The 19,948-nt window shown below is 40.9% G+C and overlaps 1 protein-coding gene across 1 annotated transcript in view; it reads right to left on the minus strand.

Annotated features, from left to right (window-relative positions):
- The window catches only part of PCCA (propionyl CoA carboxylase, alpha polypeptide), a gene marked incomplete at both ends in the record, with an annotated part of 68,878 nt that extends 51,176 nt beyond the window's left edge, over positions 1-17,702 (minus strand). Inside the window, 2 exons of the mRNA XM_010161037.1 lie at positions 3,532-3,663; positions 17,604-17,702. Of these exons, the coding sequence (XP_010159339.1) occupies positions 3,532-3,663; positions 17,604-17,702 (231 nt within the window). The remainder of the gene's footprint in view (positions 1-3,531; positions 3,664-17,603) is intronic.
- Between the last annotated feature and the right edge of the window lie 2,246 nt (positions 17,703-19,948).

The following is a 19,948-nucleotide window of genomic DNA, read 5'->3' on the forward strand; positions in this document are numbered from 1 at the left end:
CGTCTCCTGACATCAGTGAAACTAAGTCGACACCCAGATATTAATTTCCTGGGTCTACATCCAGCTGTGTTCTACCAGCCATAAAACCAAACTGACTGTATATGGTCAAACAACAAAAATCTTTCTTCCCTTGCCATTCCTTTGCCACTTTTTCACTGTGGCACCCTTTTACACTCATTACTCAGCCTTCACTTCCTTCTTGTCACTTATTCTCTTTACTCATTTACACACAATACATCTCAGCTCTAACTTTAGTATAGCCATTGCTCACATGGATTAACACTAATAACACTAATTCTTTTGATTAAGACTATTTACCATTATCTCTCCCAATCAGGTTGCAGGAAATTAATTGTAGTTACAGATTGTGAAGTTAGCTACCTTTGAATGCTTCTGTTGGCTCTCTAGCTGACAGCATCAGGCTCTGGTTCCTTCCACGTGCAGGCTGGATAACCCTTCTCAGCCAACTGAGAAACTGAACCAGGGATGAGGAAATTACTCTTCGCTAAACTACCTTGTTCATTCTCACTCCACATTTTTCCATTCTCAGTTTGCTATTTGCTACAGCATTTGCCTATATGATGAAGTTGTGTCTTTTGCCAAGCATCTTCCTCTTCAACCCTTCCAGGTCCTTATGTGTACTGCTGAAGGGCTTCCTTCTCTAGTTCCTAATTTAACTTCTACTCACTGGGAATTTTTCTGCATGTGACTTCTCTAGATGTTATTACAAAAGCTTAGCAACTCCAGCATCTACTACGTTTCAGCACTAAGCAACATAAGAGGGGAAAATACCTTTTATTCATGAAGGGCCTACATATCCAGCACTATTTAACAAGGGCTGGATAAAGACAACAACTCTTCAAGATTTTCAGTGCAGTCCTGAGTTGAATACAAAGCACCAGAAGTTGTTACTCTATGTTCACTTTAACTATTCATCCACAAAGAATGTGTGTGACTGATCTTTAACTTCTTGCATTGTCAGAGGCATGAATGCAGTTTTCTTCCACCTTTATGAGACTCCACTCTAAAGATGAAGCCACCTCTAATCAAGTCAAGTACCAAGCAGACACTTAACTCCATCTCAGAACCTTCAAAAACTCTATTTCTCAAGAAAAATAGCCTTCACAGATTCTGAAAGCTTCATAACTGTGACCAAAATGGGTCTCCCACAGACTGGCAGAAATCCTATACAGTCTCCAATTCCCTGTGTTGCTTTTCTGATTGTACCTGGTATCACACAGCTTTGCCCATTCTACCTCACTCTAAACTGGCAAAAATACTACACCGTGCTCTAATGAGAGATCAGTCAAGGATAATAGTATCAATAATCATAAGTTTCACTTCCTAGAACTGGTAACTAACACGCTGGTTAACCTAAACTTTTTCTCTCCCCCTTTGTGATGGAAACTACAACACTGGCAATGTCTGTGGACTCTCCTGTTTTCTTATTTGGTGGGTACACTGCAGGGTTGCTTGGGTTTTTTGGTTGGGTGGTCATCCCTCCCTCCCAGTCTCATGAGTTTTTTCCATCACCACTTTTCAGATAATCAGAACTAGTGCAATGCCAAGGTATGCAAAACTGGTATGATATGGGCACTTTGGGTTTAAGCAACTACTGCACAGTTCCTTTCAACATCTGAGGACTGCAGTTCTCAACTCAGTCCTACATTTCAGTTCATTTGGTGTTAAGACTGTCATTGCATACAGCCAACCAGATCACCTATGTTCTTTCATTTTGTGTCAGGACCTCGAGTTGTCAAAAAAAACCAGTAGAAGCGCAGAAACCGGTGCATACAGGTAAATAGCTCAGTTTCACTAATTATGGTTAGTCTTCAGTAACCACTATCCTACTTTGCCAGATTTCTTTACATTAGCAGAACAGACCTTTACATAGGTTTTATCTTGACACAGCAAAAAACAGTATTTTGGGTATTTGATTCTTCATTAGAAAGAATTTTGTGGCATTTAGATTACTTCAAATTTGTCTCCTAATCAGATGTTTTTTCTAGAAGTTATAGTCAGGATTTCTGTAAGAATACAGAGTATCAGACAGAGCAGAGGTCCTTACACACAATAGCTTGGCTGCTGTTAAGTCTTATGAATGCTAAAGGACCACATACACAAGCACTGCTGAAACACACAACACAAACCTGAAGGAATGATGCGTTCAGCTTCCCACTGCCAGACATTCCAGCCTAGCCCTCTTAAGGAGCCCTCCAGAGGAGGGAATTCTTTGCACTTTCACCTCTTGCAGCACATCCCACTGCCAGGCATCACCCACACCAGGTATTTCCATCACGAGTACTGAAGAATTCTCTTGTGCATTTTGAACTCAGCTATTCCATGATTTTGTCATTCTCTCAATAGCCAAGCTCTCCAGGCACCCTCATCAGAACTGGTAATTTTGTGGAGCCTTAGCCCCTTTGCACTCCATTCACCTCATTCAGTTGGGTTTGAAGTTTTTTCCCTCCAAAGGGTTTAAAATTCAACTTAGCTGACACAATGCTGAACACCATTATCCTGATAAACATTGCTTCTTAAAATATAGTCTGCATTCCATCAATTCTATCGATATATTCAGTTGTTGGCAATTATCTTTACATTTCTTCATATAAATAAGATTTAGGATGATCAGAGGTCAGAATCAGTTGTCTTAAGTAAAACCTGAAAAACTTTCCCTTCAACTACACTAAAGTGCTGTTGAAACAAAACTCTTCGCTTCTTCCTGCAACTCAAAATTTTACTCAAATTTTATTCAGGAGGGAATCTAACTTGACATGTCAAACAAAAAAACACACCCAGGAGGTCAACATTTTAAAATGCACCAAGGTTTTAGGCATATACAAAGGTTTTAAAGGAAAAAAAAGCTTCATTACCTATATTAAACACAGACAAAAAAAAAGACACACAGGAAAGCTTGTAAGAGCCCAATACTTAATCACTATAGCAGAAAATAAACCAAACCCAAATGTAGTTTATTTCACCCTATAAAATGAAAGAAACAACCAAAATACTTAGAACATAGTTGCAACTCATTCCTTCTAAAACCCCAGGATGAACACTAGCTGTAGATTCATATAAAAAGCCACCAACTTCCCTCCTACCCTCACCACAAGTTTTGCAACACATGGAAATCTACACCATCAGCAGAGACCATGATGGAAGCTTCACACGGTGTAACAAACTCCATTGTTAACTTAGGGCTGTCGAGATGTTGGCCAACAAGAAGTAAAGGCACAATAAATGTAAAGTCACATGCAGATAGTCAAATCCACCCCTGATATTTAACACACATTTACCTGCCTTGACAATAAATTTCAAGCCAGACATTTTTAGAGACGCCATAGAAGCAGTCCTTAGTAAATCATTAATTATGGACTCTTGCCAGTTAAAATCTGTACCCCATTTTTAATTACATCTTATTGAAAAAGAAGTTCAAGTCATTACATTCTACATCAGACCTTCAATAGGTGTACTTTGATTTTGACACTGTTCCTACAGTAGGCAGACAGTAATTAAATGATTTCTCACCTTGACTACTCCATCAAAGCCAGGGATTGTGTTGACCTTTGCATTCTTGGCTAACAATTTGCTTTCAATCTTATCTCCCATAGCTTGAATAGCATGTGTGTCAGGTCCAATGAAGGTGACACCTTCTGATGCCTACAAAGACAATGAAGATAAGTTCAGGAGATGAAACTAAAAATCAGTTTTAAAACAGACACTGCTATTAATTTTTTCCTCTCTTTTGAGCCCGTTAGTGAAAAAATGTTTAGAAGATAGTGATCTGTTTATGTACCAAACTACCAATATAAGCAGAATTTCAGCCAGTTCATTAAAAATGTGTATGACACTGAAACTATGTATGCACACAGATCCAAAGCCCCTGTAATTAGGATTTATACAAATCAAAGCCTGGCCAAAGAAAAAACAATAGCTGAAAGTGGAAGTACTCCAGTTTGAAAGTTAGAAACATCCCTTGAGAAAGCAGAGGCTAGTTAACTCACCATTTTAATAGCTACAAGTAATTTACAGAGATACACTTGCTAAACTGCAATGCCACTGAAAATTCCAGTACACATTCCTAAAACCAAACCTGGATGAAATACTGAAATGAAAGTGCAGTCTCTTACTCAACATAAAGATTTGAGAACAAGGTAATACGTGAAACGATGTTACCCCATGTCTTTCAGGCAACTCTTTTCCAGAATTAATGTGGAAATAGCTTAACATACTTCAATTCTTCAGCTTTAATACATAGGTAGAACATTCCCACCCCCCACCTCCTGTTCCTCTATGCCAGCAATAGACTTCAGTGATCAAGTACACAGACATCTTTTCAAACCTCCCCTACCCAAAGCAGGGTCAGCACTACACAGGGCTTAAAAGGCAGCTCTATCAGAACTGTTTCACTGGAAGTTACTGATGCATCAGTGAGTACACATGTTTCAGGGAACTTGTCTTTTGTACCATACAAAAAAAAACTAAAAAAGCAAAAGCATACTAGCCTTGCACAATTTTTTCCAACTGTTTCATTGATATTTTTTTCCCTCAATTCTAAGATACCTGCAAAATGTTCCAGCCAATGGGCCATTTACTTAATACCAACAATAACAGTGGCAAACATTCAATTTCTTATATCAGAATTTGTATGTCAAAGACAAAATAAAGACACATGTGCTGCAGATGTGAGGGTTGCCACACAGTTTAGTCACTGACAAAAAAGTGATTTGCTGAAGCTTTATTTATGCGACTAGTATGTGACCACAGAACAGACATAAAAATATGTTTAAGGTGGGGAACAACATCCTCTCATTCACGATCTTATAAAAGCTGAGAGTTCCCAATGTTTGGGATTCAGTTTTCACTGTCAGCAGCTTCCTAGCAGGCAGCATAACAGCAGCAGCTCTGCGCAGACAACTTCCTACCATCCTAGCTAACAGGGTGCTACAGATAACAGAGATAAGACCAGATAAGTATGACAGACACACTAGGAAGCTCAGTGCATAGACACCCAAACCAAATGCAGAGTATCGGTTTAGCTACATCAAAGGCTTGTTGGCCTCAGCTCACAACAAACTATGAGTTTTTATCTCATCTCCACTGCAATAGGCTTATTACCTCAGCAACTCAGCAATATTGATTTGATGGATAGCTATTTTACAAACACAAAGTTGGGAAGACTGCAACAGGAGGAAGGGATAGGAAGTTCAACACGAGGGTGCAGATCTATTGATCTAGTGCCAAAGGATCTGAACACCAAAGGCATTCACTTTTTAAAGGAGAAGGGAAACAAAGAGTTGATGTTTGAAGTCACAGTGACAAAGTTTGCAGCTGACCATTTCAGAAACAGCATATTACAATGTGAAAATAAATACTTTATTCCTTCACAGGAGTTTTAAATAGGTGCCTGAATACACCCAGAGGTAAGGCAGAGTTCCCTTCCATCAGACCGTATTCCAATCTCAAACCTTTATGGAAAGGTTCGTTTACATACTTGGCAGCTGGCAGTTATGCTGTCCCTCCTGTACCACTCCTAGCCGAGAAACTTTGTTCTGACAGTTTCTGCCATAACACTGGCATTTGCATCCTGCTCAGTGCCACATCCAGCTTCACTGTCTGCTGCCTCCTCTCCCCACTCTCTTTTCATAGTCTATCAAAAACACGGTATCTCCAGAGGTCATCAAGGTAGTGGGTCCCAAACTTTTGCTTCCCAGTGACAGGCACAGAGGGGACCACCTTGTCTGATTTGCTGTCTCTTGTCACTGCCTTGTGGCATGGGCTTTCAGACCACCCAGTTCATTCTCTGCTCCTCTCCAAGCATGTCCTTGGATAAGATGAAGACAGCACTATTCAGGAGAGATTTGTGAAGCACATGGGAAGGAACACTCCAGGCTATTTCATGAAATCAATCTGCTGCATCCTGTATATTTGTCACATGAATCTCAGAACCATAGTATTCCATGTGGGCATAACCAATACTTACTAAAAATCAAGTACCAGATTATGTGCAGCAGATTCATACATTAATGCAAACATCACTGTAAAAAGAGACAAAGATGCAGGTTGTGCAATGTATACTTTTAGTGTTCAGAATTTACAAACTGCAAAATTTGTCTACACATGCTCCCCCTTGGCTTTAACTGCTTTGAACCTTTATACCTCACACAGAACTGCTGGCTAATTGTGAACAAGCAGCAGCTTAGTGCCACCAGCTTACCCCAGTTGACTGACTATGGAGGGCTGTCATCATATTCAGTTATTTCCCAGCAACAAGAGCCAAAACAAAATAGTTTAACTCAATGTGGTATCACAAGATACCTGAAACTACGTAACTCACATGCTGCAACATCTTTAAATCAAAAATAAAGTCAACCAACCAAGGGGGATCCGCTGGCTTCCAGCCAATACAGCAAATCACTTCTCACACAGAAAGGGTATGCATTCTTTGACATGACTTGCAACTGAATTTAGCTAAGCTCAGCAGAAAGACTTTGTCAGCTTTGCCAAAGCTTGCCAGCTCATCACTAGAGAAGTGCTTCTTCACTTCCAATACTCTTACATAACATTATCTATGACCTGCTCAAAACTTTAGTGATTGATACTGTAAATTGTAAGAAAAGGCCATAATAAAGAATGTGGCAGTAACACCTTCAGCTCCCACAAAGATGTATCAGCACTCATCCCTTAGCATCTTTAGTTCATGAAATACACTAAAGTGGTGAAGCTGTGCAAGTAAGACTTGTTAGTACCTGATGACAGTCCATCCACACACAGATCTGCCAGCATAGCAGCAGCACCAGAACCTCTGCTGTACGCACACAAGCTTACACACTGCATATCAAACAAGTTCTTCCAAAAGTTCTATTATTCCTTCACACATTCAGCAGTACAGTCCAGTCTTGAAGACTAATTATCCGCCCACAAGAAATGTGCCAAGTGTCACCATAAACAAGTACCAGCATTTTCTTTAGGAAGATACCCGATACCTGTGTATCACTGCTCAGTTTTGCATAGTCAAAGGTACAGGCAAACAATAAGGAATATTGGATAAGGGAACAATTTCAGAATACACTCCATGCCAAGAAAATTAGTTCTTTCTTTGACTAAGAAATAGATACTAAGAGTTTTCCCCCAAACCCCTCTATTTCCAAAAGCAGCAATTTTTGCTTTAATTGCAGTGCCTTCAGAACTGCAAGCAGTTCATTTTCTCCTTTTTTACATCCCACCCCCCGACCGCCCTTAGGCCAGACAAAAGCCTTATTCTACCATCAGGGAACACAGGACCCCAAATATAGCAAAAATTACACAATGCTAAAGCAGGACAAGCAAAGGCAAGATTTGGAAAATCCATTTGGGAAGTCTGTGGTTGACCTGTGACCTTTGCCGTCTGTCAATCACATCTGCCTGCTCTGGGTACAGAGCAGGCTTAAAACAGACCTCTGCTAGCATCAGTTGCCATCCTCTTGATGTTTGGAGAGGACCTGTCTGTCTGAAGCTTCTGTAGACCTAAGGTAACTGAAGAGACCGACCCTAGAAGGGGAGACTCCTTTGCATCGCCGCCTGGAAATGATGACAGCAGAGATTCACAATTACTCAATTACAGAGCCACTAGTGGATTCAGCCTCAGCAAGACCATAAGCAGCATGAAGGAGGGAAAACCACATAATAAAAAAAAAAAACTTTCATGCACACTGGCTCCCTTGGCAACGTATACTCTTCTGCGGGCTTACTAGTATGTGGCAAACCAGCCAACTCACTGCCAAGCCTCTCAGCACTGCAGGAAATGACTGAACAGTTCCAACCCAGCTTTAGACAAAACAAGCAATATTAAAAAACTTTTCCCCTGTCTTGTTCCATGGTAGTTATGGACAATTAAACACACTTTTTGGTGTCCTCATTCAAGCCAAGATATTTGAATCTGAACATAACATCAATTTAACATGAGCAGGACTATCATGGTTTAACTCCAGCTAGCTAAATACCACCATGTACAAAAACACAGCTATCAGGAATCTTGTGTTCTTTCTTTCAGGATCATTTGGTGAGGGCATTCTTCCACTCACACTACACTGACGTGGCAAAACACAAACCAAGTGCCCAGCTGCTTCCAGGTGCAAGAGCCTCTGCAAGGATCTTACCACACAAAAGCAATGCAGTAATGCAGGCTTTGTGCTTGTCCCTTCCCTGGTACCCAAAATGGTTAGTTGTAGGAAAAGGTTTCCCATCTCTGAGGAAGAAATGGCTGAGAGGATCGAGATCTCCTGCTGAGAGGATCGAGATCTCCTGCTCTACCTTATTGAAAATAAGCTTTCCTACCTTAAACAGAGCTGGTTCTAAACAAGCTCTTGAACTGTACAGGAGAAGCCATCTGCTGCATGCAGCCATCAGATATGTTCATTTTCAAGATTACCCAAACCCAAGGTGCTGCTTATTGCAAGGCAGTAAGAGTAATTCCAGTAAGAGTAATCCACTCAGGAGAAAAGGGCTTAACCACAGCACCACTGGCTGGGTAGGCTCAGAGCCTGCAGTCTGTCAGGAGTAACCAGAGAAGCAAGAGAGCCAGCCTATTTGCTTTTCCCCCATGCTCTACTTCGTCTCCAACACATCCCTTCCCACAGTCCCATCTACCCCCCTTCTCTAGGGCAGGCTCTGGCACTCCTCAACTGACCCACTGACCAACAGGAAGACAATGGCCTAGGCAAAAAAAGCTAAAAAGTGAAAGCAATGGAAAACACTTTTCATGTGTCAAAATTAGCTAAACAGAGAAGTTTAGTGGGCATTGGCAGAAGAATCACATAAGCTACCAGAGTATGCAACTGGCTACAAGAGCCTTCTTTTGGGGGAAGGCACATCCTCAGTTCCCAGGTTTGCAGGGACTGCATGCTGCCATATCAGCCTGCTTTTGTGTTCGAGTCTGCATTTCTGTTTTAAGGTTTGTTCTAAACTAAAGCATTCCATTGCTTCTGAGGAGCACTGTTTTAGTCACAGGATGACTGAAGTTTGAAGCAAAGCCACCGCTTGAACCAGCTCTTGGATGCATGCTGTCAAGCAGTGGAACGACTTAGGGGCAGAAGAGAAGCAGAAGCAACATTCTGTTGCAGAACAGCAAGATCAGTTGTTACCACACTTACTCAAGAACTCACTGGTGAATGAGATGAAGGAAGGTCCACAGATAGCTCCAGTAGAAACTGTTAACATAGGTCTGGTTTCCAAAGGGGTTTTGCCCCAGCCCTCAAGCTTTTTTTCCACAGGAAGGTCTGGAAAAGGTTTCTATGAAACACTTGCATGCACCTGATGAATTCTTCCACTGTTATACTGGACAATAACTGCCTCAGTTTTTCCACCCTTGACACATCACCAGTCAGGGAGGCAGATCCAATAGGGAAGGGAAAGGGCAGAAGTAGTCTGGTAATGAAACACAGTATCAGAGTTACAGAAAAATGGGAATCTCCCACAAGTACAGTTGCATCTACAGCAGGGACTCATAGCTCACAAGAAACACACCTGTACCATCCACATACAATGCAGCACAACTCAAGGATGCCTCTAATAGAGGCTTTTGAGGCCAGTTAAGTTACACAGGCTCAACACCAGGCTGAGAAGCAGAGCTGGCAGCTCAAGTAAGATCCAACAGAGGCTTAGACAACTGAGCAGAACAGAAAAATCCAGTTGAAGTGGCCAGAAGAAACAAAAACTGACAAGATTCAGGAGTCCTATCAGAAAAACCAGGCCCACTGACATCTTCGAAGGAGGTGGACACATAACAGATCACCCCGCAATACAGGAACTGTCCATTCAACACCCAGAAGGAATCCCCCTATGAAACACACAAAGAATACAGTATAGGAAGCATTCAGGCAGCCTAAGAAGCACTGAACTGCTCTACAACAGAACACAGTGGAGGTGAAAAGAACACCCAAAAAACCTTCTGCTGCTAGCTAAACAAACAACTTATCAGCTCAAACAGGTGGACCCTGTTGTTGCTGCTATCCTAGAGGCTCAGAATAAAGAACATACACAGGAACAGCCACTGATCTGCCCCAGCATCAACTTGTAAATTTAGTATTAACCAATAGAGAATTTCATTCTATGCATTCTTATTTTATGCTGGATAAGGCTCTAAGCAGCATAGGTTTGCCTAGGTATCGTCATGAATCACCAAAAATAGTAACTCTTCAGCAAGAGACTGTCCAATCCTGTTTAGAACTTCTGAAGCTAAAATATCTTCAGAGCACACACACATTTATATATACATCCAGAGAGAAAAGACAACACTAACAGGTACAGTAGCATCCTTTATCAGAACAATTTAAGAGAAAAAACAAACCCTGCCTTTGGCTACTGTAGCTCTCTGGATATCTGGCTTTTTGGGAAGGCATATTACAATCACCTTGATTTGCACGTGCATCAGGCAGACAGACAGTGATAACCCTTTATTTCCCAGGCCAGTTGCTAACTGGTGAAGTGACAGAGCCCAGAGCAACATGCTAGAATAAGGAGGTGGTGAAGAACTGTGCCGCCCAGCCTGCCAGACCTCATTGCTTGTTCTGCTTCGAAACAACTTTGTTACTTGGCTCCAGCACACAAACTGTGTGTCACCACCTGTAACACTTCACTGTGCTGTTTTACATATCTGTACTCAAATATGAGTATGTACACTGTAAGAGAAAGTGATACATTGGAAGCATTTCTTTAGAAAGGGAAGAGTCAGCAGAATGAAAAAGCCTTACCTGAAACAGAACACAGCTGCAAGGAGTTTGTCCCACTTCTTAAAACTGAAATTACAGAGCACTATAGCATTTTCACAACCACTACCTTAAGTAAGATAAAAGATGATTGCTGGGCAGCAAAACTGAAAAACTGAAAACCATAATGCACTCATTTACTTGGAAATAAACACAGACGCCAGTTTCCATGTTTAAACTCTGGCATGGGTAGTGAGATGCATTAACAAGTTACCTTTAAGCCATTATTCTAAGAAACATATCCAATTTATGTAATCCTGGTGTTAATCTGTTCACCCTCCTCTCCAAAGTATAGTTTCAACTATGTAGAGTTACGAAGAATACTGATCAGTTACCAGAAAATCCTGCACTACATTTAAGTTCAACCAGTATGAGCAGACAGGCTTCTGAAGGACCAAAGGAAAAAAAATCAGGCCTTATCCAAGCCCCAGATACGCCATCTCTCAAGCAGGCTCAGAACAGAATGCAAGAACAGCTTATATCTATAAAAGAGAGAGGCATGTTTGTTTTTAAAAACGTGGTTTCAAAATGTATATTCAAAATATCAGGGATGTGAAGAGAACTCTGTCTCTTGGCCTTCTCTTAAAGGGTAGCTTCAACAAAAGGCACAGTTGCTGAACCAGTATAAACCCAATTTAAGGATACTTAACTCCACTGTCCCAAAAAAGTGTGCTCCTCAGAAAAAGGTACGTAACCCCCTGTATAAACACCAGGGAGCAGCCAGAGTAAGTCTAGGTAGTCAGCATCACCTTAAGCACAAAGGCTGCATAGAAAATAGCTTCTAAATAAACTTTAGAGTCATCTCCTCTTCAATTCCAGGGAAAGGTAAATTTACAAATTCAAAGCCACAAGAATCAGACTAAGCTGTAGATGTCTTCCTTAACCAAGACAAAGTAGAATATATATTCTATGATAGTATAAGTTCACAAAGGTTAAGTTTGCTTGCGCTGATTTAATTCTGCATTTTAAAATCTTAAAAAAGTTCCATTATCCAAACATTTTATCATGTATATTATACTCTTAAGTGGAAAAAAAAAATTATATTCAGGTTACATCTTTGCAAGTGAAAAGTACAGAAGTTTTTCCAAGGACTCACAGTTACAAAACACTGAAAGGTACAAGTACCACCACTGGAACTCTATACTCAGTAGTTTTCATTTTGGATCTGACCATCAAGCTCAAGTGATACTTGATAATTTCACTTTAAAACAGTTTAAAGCTTTAGGTAGTCTATTTACTACTTTATGTCTTTGTCCAGTGCCAAAATGCAATATTGGCTTACCTAAGTTTAGAAGTATTTCTCAAATATAAACTAGAAACCTTGAATGCAGTAGGTAGTTTGTATGACATGCCACGCCACTGCCAATGATGAATTGCTTTGTCGCCTATAAAACATTTCCCCCACACTGTTGCAAAAAGTTTAAGCATTCGACTATACCAGTAGTAACTTACATCCAGAAAATTAAGGGAGAAGTAAACGAAACTGAAGAATTTTCCCTGGATGGTTTCCATATTGCTTTTCTTCATTTCATGGCATTGAAACCCCCCTTGATTTTAACATGATAAAAGAAATCTATGGAACTAATCCTAGAAACCTCTTTCTGTTTCCTTGCTTAACACCTCCAGGCGACAGAAAAGACAAAATGCTTCATTTGCATCCTTAAACATTAGAAACTGCGAATGAGCCTTTTCAGCTGCAAATGTTATTGCATCTACATTTCCAGAAGAGAAAGAAGGTTAAACAGCCTACTCAGGTTTATGTTAACTCATCTCCTTTTAGCACCGTGAGCAGCACAATGAGCAGAGAATGTGGAAGCTTAACGGCCCAACCTCTTTCTTCATTACGTTCAATTAGATCCTGGAAATGGATATAGCTGCTGATTACGCGAAGATAAAGAGAAGAAATCAGGTATGCACAAAGGAAATGGCAAACACTAACAAGTGTAATCTTAGTTTTTCCAATCATCTGGACTCCTGAAGTCCATTTCATTTTTCGTGTAACACAAAAAAAGTTCTCCCAGCCGCATGACCACACAAGGTTTTGCCTGATATAAAAACAACATGTTTAATCATTCATACAAACTCATAGTTTAAAGTGTAATGCGCCAGTGTTGCACAAAGCCATCCTGAACATGTTACTAAGGTAAGAAAGATTCCTTCCTTGATGTGCTACATCGTACTTCATCTTATCAATTAAAGACTAAATTTGAGCCACAGTCAAATAGTCAAACACTACTATTAAAGCTACTTTATTTCAGAATAGAATTAAGTACAATTTATTCTTCAGGAGTATTAGGTCTCCTGACAACATTCAAAATTAGGATTCAATCTACCTGGTATGTTTAATTTGTTTGGCGTTAAAAAAAACACTTGGAATTACTGTACTGAATTCAGTAGAGAAAGTTAACAGCACTATTTTCTAGGTCAATTGGCTTTTAGTCTGCAAAAAAAGTCTCCAGCTTGGCAAAGAACATTTAATGAGATGTTTAACACAAAATATACATTACACTAAATGAGAACCAGGCACTCGGGAAAAAAAGGAGGACTGAGAGGGAGAAACAGCAAAGCATCCTTCCAGCCAAACCAATCCCTCACAAGACCAAGGGCCCAAAGTTTACAAAAAACAGTTTTCTACATCAAACTCAAAGTTCGGTAGGGAAGACAAATCGAACACTACAAATAGTTTTTAAATCCAAACGTTAGAACAGACAAAGAAAACATAGGCACAAGGCATTCTTTATACATCCCTACTATTTCTCCTGATAATACAAAGGCATGCGAAGCTTTGCAAAATGAATATGGAACACAAGCATAGAGCCTGATCAGTAAGAGCACTTTGCAATGCCTTAGCTTGTGTTTTTCAAGGGGATAAAAAGAAGAATACATTTAGAAGTCAAAAGTAACATAAAATTAGCAAAGTGTTATTGAGATGTTACACCGAGCTTCAGTCAAAGGATATTAACTGTACACTTGCAAAAAACCCCTTAATAAATCAGAACCTGGAGAGAAAAATACCCTGTTGAAAAAAGCCTGTCTGGTATTTTCCCAGACATTCTACAGAGCTTTCAAAGTTAGGTAACCATCTTTATATGTATGCTGCATATCCAGAAGAAATAATAAAACTGAAGGTGACTGTCCAAGCTCACACCGCCCTAGGTTTATGTACGGGTTAAGCATCAAGCACCCTGGTATTGAGAACCAGAAGACAAAGTGACCCTAGAATCACTTCCCTGAGAAACAGCTGAGCAGAGCACACACTCCATTGAAAAGTGTCATTTCTCAAACACCATCAAAACCAGAGACACTGAATAAGCCACGCTTCATAGAAACAAGGCTGTGAAGCCCACTGCCCTGACCAAATTCTAACAGGTAACTCCATTCCACCCACCTACAGCTCCTTTTCTCAACTGGTTGGTGCAGTTTAGGATCCTCCCTGTCCTCACACTGAGGCTACTAACTTACTTCCTGCCAAACAGCTGACATTGCCAGTATCCGGACAAGGTGGTATTTCTTCAGTAGCTGCAACTATCCTCAAACTTTTGATAAAGGCTGTTTAAGATGCCAGAAACTACAAGATGCAGAGCAGACCAGTGAGTTCACTGGAAGCATCTGCATCTTGTTAGTAAACTAGAGTTATTTTCCCCATGAGAAGGGAGCCATCAAACAGCACTAGATTTAATTTCTGACATTTGAAAAACAACATCATATGGTAAACAGGCATATTTATTCAAAAATAAATATCAATCTGTCAATCACATTAATAAACATTAGTTAAGAATGAAACAAGCAATAAATCAATCATACGAGCAACAAAAAAGTGCATGAGCAGACGTGTTTGGATTGGTTTGTGGTTTAGTTCCCCTATCCCAAAACCAGGTTTAATTCACTGGACCAACACAAAGCCAACACACACTGACCCTGCAGTTACTAAAAGCATGCACACACACATAAAGGAAGGGTAGGACTGGGGCAACAGTTGCTCAAGACTAAAGCCATAATAAAACCACAAGGACAGGATGATGCCCCATAGGTCACAGCAAACTACCACAAAGCAGTGACCCAAAAACCCAGTACCCCCAAATCCCAGATCTCAATTCTCCTCCTGCCTCTGGCACCACAAGCAGCATCTGAGCAGCTGCACAGCCATCAGCTCAGGAACCATATCAACTAAAACCAGCTGAAGAGGCAAGGGGTGCCCAGAGGACTTTGAGGGACAGTGGCAGTAGTGACAACTGTCGAATACACTGTCACCAGACAATGGCGTACATATAGGAAAGGGATAGGCAGGGTGACCGAAAGCCACGTTTGTGGTCAGAGATGCCTGTGGCTGAGAGTCAATAAGCAGCCGGACACTGAGGTTACACATGAACTGCCATGGCAATGGCAACGACTGACGCTGGAGGTGGCTGCAATCTATAATGCCAAGAGATGCTGGAACAAGGTGGTCGAACACAGGAATGGGCAGCCCAGAGAGGCTGCAGAGTCTCCATCCTTGGAGATATTCCAAACCCAACTGGATATGGCCCTAAGCAACCTGTTGATCCTGCTTTGAGAGAGGGACTAAGATATCTCTGGATATCCCTTCCAAACTCATCTACTCTACAGTCTTAAGTGAAGAATATCAGTAAGATTGTCTGGCCAGGTGAGGAGGGTTACAGAAACCAACTATATGGAGAATTTCGCACAATCCTTGTTAAAAAACAAGGCCCTCCTAGATTGTCCAAGTAAGAGGGATATGGATCTTCCTACTGAATCTCACAACATTCATTTCCTTAAGAGAAAGCAGGACCTTGTCATAGTGATCATTCTTCTCTAATAACTGGTGGTGCAGCCTAGCCATTTATTTCCACATCTGTACTAAAATATGCTGTGCCTTTTGTTTTGCGGACAGAAGTGATGCCCATTCAATCAACAGTTGTTTTAAAAAAATTCCAGAGGTTCCCATATCCAGAACTCATCCAATTATATTAGGCAGTCACCACCAGACAGAATGCTGGGAAGCCACAGCTGTGAAAAAGCAGGGAGAAGGAACTCCCTACACAAGCACTAGTGTATGGAAGCACTTGGGAGAAGCATCTGCAGTCAGAGAGAGAGGATGGTAAAGCAGTAGTTCTGTGATGCCTTCTCATCAAGTGAGCTAGGACTAGTGTACCATGGGATAACATCAGACACCACAGACAGAGTTAAGAGATACCACTTCACAGAACTGCGTTAAGCACTACTCATCTCCCTTGCTATTCATCTGTAAAAGGGTGGATGTAGCAGTGTTACTAATAGATGTTGTTCTTATTTAAATCTTACCCACAGTTCCTTGGAGAAAACTGAACTAATTACCCAGTAATGAAAGATAACTAGCTCTTAGAGTTGTCCACTGAGAGAAATCCAATACACTGCATTGAAGTAAATAAAAAATTCATTATTCCCCCCCCTTTGGTAAGTATTCTAAGAAAATTGAGTTCCTGCAGTATGTTCCAACAGTCAGCCTTTGGTACTCACACAACTCTCCCTCCAATTTCTACTTACGCTCAACTAACACAAAGTTTACATTAAATATTGTGGGCAGAGACATGTGATTGTGCTGTCCTCTTAAAGGTGGATGTTCAAATAAAACTAAGAAAAGAGGGTAAGGTGCTTTCATAGCCAAACTTAACAGAAATATTAAGTTGAACAGGTTGCCCGGAGAAGCTGTGGATGCCCCATCCCTGGAAGTGTTCAAGGCCAGGCTGGATGAGGCTTTGAGCAACCTGGTCTAGTGGAGGGTCCCTTCCAAACCATTCTAGGATTCTATGATATTAAAGATGATTAAATTAGGAGTAATGAGACTTGTATATACAAGTTTGGATTTTCCAAACCCTGTTCTTAGACTCGCCTATTCTTGCATGAATGAAACAAGCAGATCTGGCCCTTCGCCTTCAGTTTAAAAGTAAAATCTAATAACTACATGTGATCAGAAATACCACTAAAAATTAGAAAAGCTTCAAATTTTTTTGTAAGTATGTGTGTATTATACTTCTTGGCTAGCATGACGGAGTAACAGTGGAATTGAACATATTTGAATCTATTGAAAATGCAATGGAACAAGCAGTATTACACCACTCAATGCTACAGCTTTGGGATAACAACCTCTCACTACCTCACTGTCATAAATAAGACAGGTCAATAATATGTATCAATATGTAGTGCTAGAGAATTTATAGGCACTTAGACAATCCACGAGATCCCCTTGTGGCTGTGGATCATGGGAAGCAGGGCCACCCTGAGCACAAGTTAACATACTCTGACAAAGCCATCTACCATGTACTCCTGAATATCACCACCTCTGCATCCAAAAGATAAATTCTGTCTGGTGGCTAAGGGTGGAACAGCTTTTTGGAACATACACCATCAAGTTCTTCCCTCCCCCTCCCAACAGATGGGACTGAGAGCTGGACAGCCTGGCTTCAGTCGTGCTACAAAGTAATTAAACAAACAAATCTGGATCCTGTAAATAAGCATGTGCTTGAAATTAAGCATGCTTAAACAGTTGCAGGATGAGGGCCTGAATTTCAAAATTTTAGCCTGTAGAAGAAGTCGACCTATTAAGCCATGGCAATCTTGCTGAATTTTGACATTTCTTTCTTCCCAAAGGTCCTCACAGAAAGGGGAAAGGCATGGGGGAGAAGAACATGGGTAAGTAGAGACTGGTCAACTACCCAATTTTTTTTTTCCAGTGCAAGTTAATGTCTCAGGAGCGCTTAACATGGTAAATAAGACCACAGTACCCTGGAAAATTTTTTTCTATTTTGCTATTTCAGCTAAGTTATATGAAAAAGGTGAAATGAAACAAAAAATCCCAAAATCCAACCTCTAATTTACCTGCTCGGCTAGAATTACTTGGGAATTCTTAGCAAACTGGATTTTCACTCGTGAATTGGATGTTGAAAAGTATGTGTGACCAGATGATGTTCCCTGAAGCTACAGGGGAAAAAAAAAAATCCTTAAAAGGCAGAAAGTACTCTGAGATTAGCAGTGAAAAAAAGCAACAATGGGTATTACAGAAAAGGCTACGTTTTAAGAAAATATTCTGGGTTAAAAGAAGTCACTAAATACACCAGAAGAGTTTCTTACACTGCTTTTTTTTTTTTATACCCACCAACATCACAGAGGACATCTTTGGCAGACACATGCTGGATTGAGACAAGCCACCTCATTCACCTCTTTCTGGATTACTACTTTTCAGCTTGCCGTAGATGACTGCCTAAGCAGTAGTCCCAGCAGCAGGGAGATGGCAGGGACACACGACCAGGGCCAACATCTCCTTGCAAGAGCAGTAAAACTAGCAGGATGTGAAACACTCACTCTGGGGTACTAGGAGAAAAGACTAGAACAGAAGGAAGTTTGCCATGCAAGCTCTATGCCACCTTCCTAAAAATTAATTGGTCCAACCACTGAAATATCTAAAGTGATTAGCACTGCCTCTTAATCACTTGTTAAAAGACAGATCTTCTCCCAGTTCCCAAACAAGGATGCCTTTTATCAGGTAAAATGTGGGAGGGATTTGCTCCAAATTAAGAGATTTTTTACAAGCCTCAGAGCTATTGCTGAAAAACATTTCTGCATCAGTAGAACTTTCCCCAAGCCTCACCCTTAGGGCACTGAAACATGACAAAGTCTTGAATAGACACGAAGTAAGGATGATACCATGAGTGTAAAGGATTAGCTTGACAAAGTTTTAAATCAAGTAAGAATCAGAAAGCCAACCCTGTCCTGGGCTGCATCAGGAGAAGTGTGGCCAGCAGGTCGAGGGAGGGGATTCTGTCCCTCTGCTCTGCTCTTGCGAGACCCCTCCTGGAGTGCTGTGTCCAGCTGTGGAACCCCCAACATAAGAAGGATATAGACCAGTTGGAGGGAGTCCAGAGGAGACCATGAAGATGCTCAGAGGGCTGGAGCCCCTCTGCTATGGGGACAGGCTGAGAGAGTTGGGCTTGTTCAGCCTGGAGAAGAGAAGGCTCCAGGGAGACCTTATAGCCCCTTCCAGTACCTGAAGGGGCTACAAGGAAGCTGGGGGGGGCTTTTTACAAGGACCTGTAGTGACAGGACAAGGGGGAACTGGTTTAAATTGAAAGTGGGGAGGCTTAGATTAGATATCAGGAAGAAGTTCTTCCCGGAGAGGGTGGTGAGGCACTGGAACAGGTTGCCCAGAGAAGCTGTGGATGCCCCATCCCTGGAAGTGTTCAAGGCCAGGCTGGATGAGGCTTTGAGCAACCTGGTCTAGTGGAAGGTGTCCCTGCCCATGGTAGGGGGGTTGGAACTAGATGGTCTTTAAGGTTCCTTCCAACCCAAACCATTCTGTGATTCATTCTATGATTCAATCACCACTTCCAGTGGGAAATACTGGGTTATTTTAAATAAAGTGCCACAATGATCTCTTACATTATCCTAATATGGGATTTCATTAACTGCTCAGAGGCAAGTTAAATTTATTCCTCCTTCATGCCAAAATTTCAGTCTGTGTTTTTTTAAACAAAAACACAATCTGATGAGCGTATTTGTTAGCCTGTGCATAAAATTGATGCTCATCATCTCTAACAAATTAGAAATTCAAAACCAAAATCAAAACTAAATGAGTACTGACATGAGAGCTGGAGACACCAGCTATAAAAAGAGAGCTAATCTGACAGAACATCCTCACATACAGAAAACAGCTTATGAATTAGAGCTGGGAATTAGAGCTGGTGCTTATGATAGACCCTTTTTTTGGAAGAATGAGCAAAGATCCTGGCTCCCAAGATTTTCAATATGCGAAAGAAATGTGAAAATAAGGAACTCATTAACTCATGTCTGGAATAAATAATGCTTTCACTCTGCATACAAACACGTTTCAAAAGAATTCAAAAATATTATATATAGGAAGGAGAAGTTCCAAAAATTAAGCAGCCAGGACCAACACTCTCACTCTATCCCAGGCACCTATGCCCTCTAATTTTAAGGGCTACAGTCCAGATACCAGGTCCCTAATCCTGTAGGTTTTTATGAATATCAAGACCTCAACCTTCAAGAAAACAAAAGCTACATTAAGTAGTCTCTTAAAGCTTATATTGAAGCAAATGTTTGAAATGTGATCAGCAGACACCATAGATTTAACTTCAAATATTTAAATAAGGTTTCTGCTGAAAAACTACTATAAATGGAGTGCACAAGACTCCTCTTCCCCCACCCCC

Source organism: Eurypyga helias, unplaced genomic scaffold (assembly GCF_000690775.1).
Source record: "Eurypyga helias isolate BGI_N326 unplaced genomic scaffold, ASM69077v1 scaffold3081, whole genome shotgun sequence".
NCBI classification, from domain to species: Eukaryota; Metazoa; Chordata; class Aves; order Eurypygiformes; family Eurypygidae; genus Eurypyga; species Eurypyga helias.